The sequence below is a fragment of the Tachypleus tridentatus genome, chromosome 13, assembly GCF_004210375.1.
Source record: "Tachypleus tridentatus isolate NWPU-2018 chromosome 13, ASM421037v1, whole genome shotgun sequence".
Lineage (NCBI taxonomy): Eukaryota > Metazoa > Arthropoda > Merostomata > Xiphosura > Limulidae > Tachypleus > Tachypleus tridentatus.
Window position 1 is genome coordinate 109757181 of NC_134837.1, and position 5997 is coordinate 109763177.

The 5997-nt window shown below is 34.7% G+C and overlaps 1 protein-coding gene across 1 annotated transcript; it reads left to right on the forward strand.

Annotated features, from left to right (window-relative positions):
* The first annotated feature begins 519 nt into the window (after nt 1–519).
* LOC143238112 (uncharacterized) lies at nt 520–5669 on the forward strand. The gene is made up of 2 exons (XM_076478069.1): nt 520–673; nt 4997–5669. The coding sequence occupies exon 2, from the start codon at nt 5012–5014 to the stop codon at nt 5429–5431; it is 420 nt and encodes a 139-aa protein (XP_076334184.1). The 5' UTR covers nt 520–673; nt 4997–5011; the 3' UTR covers nt 5432–5669.
* Nucleotides 5670–5997: the final 328 nt, after the last annotated feature.

Sequence of the window (5997 nt, forward strand, 5' to 3'; positions counted from 1 at the left end):
TCCTCCGATTACGGATTTCACGTCTACTTTGTTCAGTTATTTTTTATTCTCCAATAAATTAGAAATTAGTACTGTCAAGCCTAGCGTGTAAGCCTATATATGTTTTATTACCACAACAAATGTTGTAAACTTGTTAGTTAATCTGTTGATATGAATATTTACAAAAAAAAGAAATTTACTCTTTTTTTTCCTGTCTCGCAAGTAAAATTAATATCGATGTGTTAACATTAATTAATATTGATGTGTTAATATTAATTTAATTTGTGAAATGGACAAAAATCATAAGTTGACTTTTTTTATATCCAAATCAGAAAAATAAGAGTTATTATGTTTAGATGTAAAAAAAAACATGTGTTAAATATTCACACACTTTACTTTTTTCACAACTCTCTTCACATTCTTTTAAACACTGTAAAAGGACTAAAATTACCCGGATGTTATGTTGGGTATTCTTGACCTACAAAGATGTAGAACTCTGACCCGCTGTTTAACCAGTTATTTCGTTCACTCAACGAGAAAGGTTACTTTAACCAATCACGCAGTATAGAAGAGCCGCAAAAGATTTGTTGCAAGTTCACGTGACAAGTTGAACCACTTGTATTTAAGGGTCTATAAAGCCGAGCATTTACGATTAGATTTATCTGGAGCTTACAGTACTCTTTCTTCTTCAAAGGTAAGAAACTGTATTATAGGTAAGCAGTAGTGGAACGTAGAAGACATCTTAGATGAAATTGTAAAACAACGTTGAACGTTTCCTTTTGACTACTTAATGTTTGTTGTCTACTTCGCAGGTTACATAGGTACTAATTATTGTCAGGATACTTTGTTTAAAAAGTATTAATTATAAAGAGTGCGAGGTCAAATCAAAAGATTATATTGAGAAGTTAGTGAAGTTGCATGTTTCACATTATGACGTGAAACAAATTATATATATATATATTATAGAACACGTTTTATATAATAAAAAGCTCTTCCACTGTGCTAATACTGTACTTTTACAATATTTCACTTATAAAAACTAGGAACTGTAGCCTAGTTACTTGAAAGTATTCTTCAGTACTAAATTCATTCTAAACTCTGGCTTCTTCTTGGGGTTGGATATCTGTTGTTTAATGCAATGACTAAATAGCACTAAGGACCTGGCGCCTTCTTAAGTATTAATGAATGTGTTACTTAATACAAAGACAGGAACCCGGAAGTACAATGTATCAATAAGGTTCTTCTTAACTTAGTCGCCTTCTTGGGTATTAAGAAATGTCATGATGGCGCTTGTTACAAAGGTTGTAATCTTGAAGTATTACGTAGCCTTAAGGCCCTGGTATTATTTAGGCAGCTGTGAACTGTGGCTTACACCCTTGTCGTTCAGTTCGACTATAATGTATTCCTTGTTATATTTTTGGTAATAACGCTCTTGTATTTAAGTAACACTGATGATCTCTTCAGAAGTTACATATTTTAGCTTCCGTTTCTTATGTCCATACTTTCTCGTAGCTCTCTCTACCTAATCGTTCCCCGTTTTCAAATCACGTCGAAACAGCAAGAAGAAGAATGTCGTCGGTGTTTGGGTAATAAAAGTTCATACCCTGGAGGGTCAGGTTCTCTGTGACCTCTTCCTCCTCCCCGTACTTATGTTCTTGACGGATTGATATTTATAACTGTGAACTGAATATTATTTTGATCCTTTTCAGGGCAATGTCCATGTATTGTGGCTCATATATAGTTATTATTTTATTCTATCAGCAGAATGTCAAGTTTGTTAGTGGCATTTTGTTTATTACTTAATACATATATATATTTTTATTATTATTTAAAATTTGTATATTTTTTTTCTTTTTATTTATTTTTATATTTAAAATATAAGTTAACTGGGGAGAGATATTTAGGACTAGCTTCATCATGTATGAGGTACCTGTCTAGTTCGCACAGTAATTCGTTTTTCATCCAATTCTTATTAAAGTATATTATTGTAATATGTAGGAGTCTATCTGGTATGGTTGGTATGTTCGAGTATTTGTGAATGAATTGAGATGATATAGTTCTTGGAACTCTGTATGCAGTTGTGAGGAGTGTGTTTTGGATTGTTTGTAGTTTCGTTTTAATTATTTTATTGCTTACAGTTATCCATGTTGGAGCTGCATAATCTATTACAGGTCTAATATGTGTTTTATAGATTTTTAGTATGTTATCTGTAGATGCTCCACTGTTTTTACCAGTTAGACTCCTAGCATAGTTAGTTCTTTGCCAGACTTCATTTTTAATTTCGTTCGCATGATTGATCCAAGTTAGTTTTGAATCATAGGTCAGACCTAAAAATTTTGCCGATGGGGCAATCTGGAGTAGAGTGCCATTCATATATAATTCTGTTGTTTTTTTGTGTTTTGTCAATTTCGTAAAAACTACGAGTTGTGTTTTTGCTGTGTTTATTTTTATTCTATATTTTTGACAGTATTCACTTATTCTATTTAGTTGCGGTTGTATGTTAGTGGCTGCTATCGTGAGAGCCCGGCATGGCCAAGCGCGTAAGGCGTGCGACTCGTAATCCGAGGGTCGCGGGTTCGCGCCCGCGTCGCGCTAAACATGCTCGCCCTCCCAGCCGTGGGGGCGTATAATGTGACGGTCAATCCCACTATTCGTTGGTAAAAGAGTAGCCCAAGAGTTGGCGGTGGGTGGTGATGACTAGCTGCCTTCCCTCTAGTCTTACACTGCTAAATTAGGGACGGCTAGCACAGATAGCCCTCGAGTAGCTTTGTGCGAAATTCCAAACAAACAAACAAACAAAAGCTATCGTGGGTGTTGCGGCACTTTTCCAGACTGCCACATCATCTGCGAACTGTGAAGAGAATCCATGATTCGGATCCCTCAGTGGCATATTGTTTACATACATGATGAAGAGTATAGGGCTAACCAACCCTCCCTGAGGGACACCAGCTTCAGGAGTAAAGTATTCAGAAAAAGTTCCTTCAACATTTACTCTACATTTTCTATTTTCCAAAAAGTTAGATAACCAGCGAATAATTCCTCGCGGTAGTTCCATTTCATTCATTCGGAACCTTAGACCATCGTGCCAAACAGTGTCGAATGCTTTCTCGATATCAAGGAAGCAAGCGACAGTACATTCTTTTTTATTGAAGCTATCTATTATGGTTTCGGTTAATCTGATTAGGTGGTCTGTCGTTTGTCTAAATTTCCTGCATCCATTTTGTTCTTTTGGTAACTTTGATGTTATCTCCAAGAATGTGGAGAGTCTATTACTGATTATTCTTTCGAGAATTTTGCCTACACAGCTGGTCAAGCTGATTGGTCGGTAGCTATTAGGTTTATTTGCTGGCTTTCCTTCCTTATGGAACATTAATATATTTGCAAGCTTCCAAGAAACTGGGATGTATCCTGAGGATAGAGATAAGTTAAAAAGTGAATTTTAGGTGGTCAAACAATTTCGGAGTGTCCTTTTTTAGAAGGATGGCTTGTATTTCATCTTCACCTGGTGCTTTGTTTTTTTTATTGCTTCGAGTAGTTCTTGAAGCGATATTTCATTTGTTAGTAACGTGCTTGTATAATCTGTGTTGGAACTTGTATTTGTATCAGTTATGCTTATTGGAAAAATTGGTTCAAATTGTTGTTTATTGTTTAATATGTGATTAGTGACTTTATTGTAGAAATATGTATCCATATCTGGATCAGTGTGAGTTTTAAAAGTATTTTGAAGTTGATCTTTGAAAGCTTCGGCTATTTCTTTATGTGTGTGTGCTATAGTATTATTATGTTCAGCAACTGTTATCTATTTCCTTATTTTAAAAGTTTCATAAGTTATTGGTGCTTATTGCCCATTATGGTAAGAAATAAAAATACTTTAATTTATTGGAGAGTAATTGTTACTTTTAAAATAACTCTGGAAGTTGGGACGATATTAATCATGAATCAGAATGTTTCAGAGTTGATTTACTTTCAAAACAATAACTGAGAAAAGCAAACATTGTATAATGTATTCGTTTGTTAACATTACACATTTTTTATTATTGTAAGTATTCACAATTGATAAGTCAGTATAGCACGTAAATTTTGTAAAGTATTTTGTTTGTTTGTTCGTTTAGTTAAAATTAAGCACAAAGTTGCACAATGAACTATCTCTCCTCTGCTCACAATGGGTATCAAAACCCGGTTTTTAGCGGTGTGAGGTCGCAGGCATACCGTTGTGCCACTGGGGGGCGTAAAGTATTTGAATAGCACAAGTTGAAATTTTTTGATGACTCAGGAAAACACTACCTGTGCCACATTCTTCTAAAATGTTATCCGCTTTTTAGTCGTTGTTGCATACGTCTTTCAGAATTTTAGAAAGCTTTTAGTCACTTATATATGGTATAAAGAGCTGACATTTCTCAATTACTGGTAGAATTTACAAGGAATTCCATTCATACATTAAAAAAGCATTAAACATTTAATATGGCGAATAAAAAATACTTTTTGATAAACATTCTACAACAGTATTTTAATTGTAAAAATGTAAAATTGTTTTTTAACATAGTTCGAAAAATCACACACACAGAAGTATAAATGGACAGATAAAAAAGCGGTCCGGCATGGCCAGATAGCTAAGGCGCTCGACTTGTAATCTGAGGGTCCGGGGTTTAAATCTCCTTCACACCAAACGTGGGGGCGTGAAAATGTCACGGTCAATCCCACTCTTCGTTGGTAAAAGAGTAGCCCAAGAGTTGGTGGTGGGTGGTGATGGCTAGCTACCTTCCCTCTAGTCTTACACTGATAAATTAGGGACGACTAGCGTAGATAACCCTCGTGTAACTTTGCACGAAATTCAAAAACAAACAAAACAGATGAAGGAAAGTTAATTATTCATTTACTGTCTAATTTCAAGTTTTTACAATAAAATTGTGATCATACTTACGTTATTATACCCAACTAATTACGATAATAAAATTAATAATTATCTACTGGAAAGTTTCTAAAATAGATTGCATTACAACTTATATTTTGTGTTCAGAACACCTCGTCGAAAATGATTCTCCAAACCGTTGTAGTCATGATGTTTTTCGCTGCAGTTGTGGTTGTGGCTAATGAAAGGATGGTACTTACAGTACCCCTTTCTGACAACACTAACCTGGTACTAAGTCCAGTGGATACCCAGTTTTCTTGTGTGAACAAAACGTACGGTTACTATGCAGACATGGAGGCAGCTTGCAAGGTATACCACATCTGTAACCCCTACGTTACACAACATGGACAAGAGCAAATTGTTCAGTACGTTCAATACAGTTTTTACTGCAGAGAAGAAACAATCTTCAGCCAAGCAACACTTAACTGTGAACCACCACATCAAGGAATTCCTTGCGAACAAGCCCACTTGTATTATCCCGTACCGTCGTCAGCATCCAATACTGATGAAGACCAATACGCTAACCCTGATCAAGACTCGTAAGAGCAACAGTGTTTGCGACGGGTAATTATTCCTCAATGCCAAAGTCCTTAGAGTCTGTAATCACCGTCTTTGTTCAGTTTACATGTCTAACCACGAGCATTAAGTGAAAATTAGGTATCCTATGGATACACGTCTGTTTTATCTACATCATTTTCAATCTGTTTAAGTTGAAACATTATAAGCTGAAGTTTGGGTATTCAGTGTTGTTTAAATTTCATTGTTTAATTAGTAATGATTGTCTCACTTCAATTCTGTGATTTTAAAATAAATTTCGTAATTTTGCAGAATTCAACGCCTGTCGTTTTTCTCAAAACAGGTGAAATTATTATCTTTTCATGATGCTTTCTTCTCAGTTTCTCTGTTTGAAATGTTGTAGAAAAAATATATATTTTTAATTCCTTTAAGCATAAAAACTATTTACATGGTACGTAAATTTAAATTCCATATAAATATGCTGAACATGTACTAAATACATATCACAGAACATTACAATTTAGCACAAATCACTATAAATTATAAATACAATACAATGAGGATTATAATTAACCTATATGCTTTTAGCCCTA

Bases quoted from the DNA above. Each gene is read 5' to 3' on its own strand.
- LOC143238112 (XM_076478069.1), top strand. From the start codon at position 5,012: ATGATTCTCCAAACCGTTGTAGTCATGATGTTTTTCGCTGCAGTTGTG.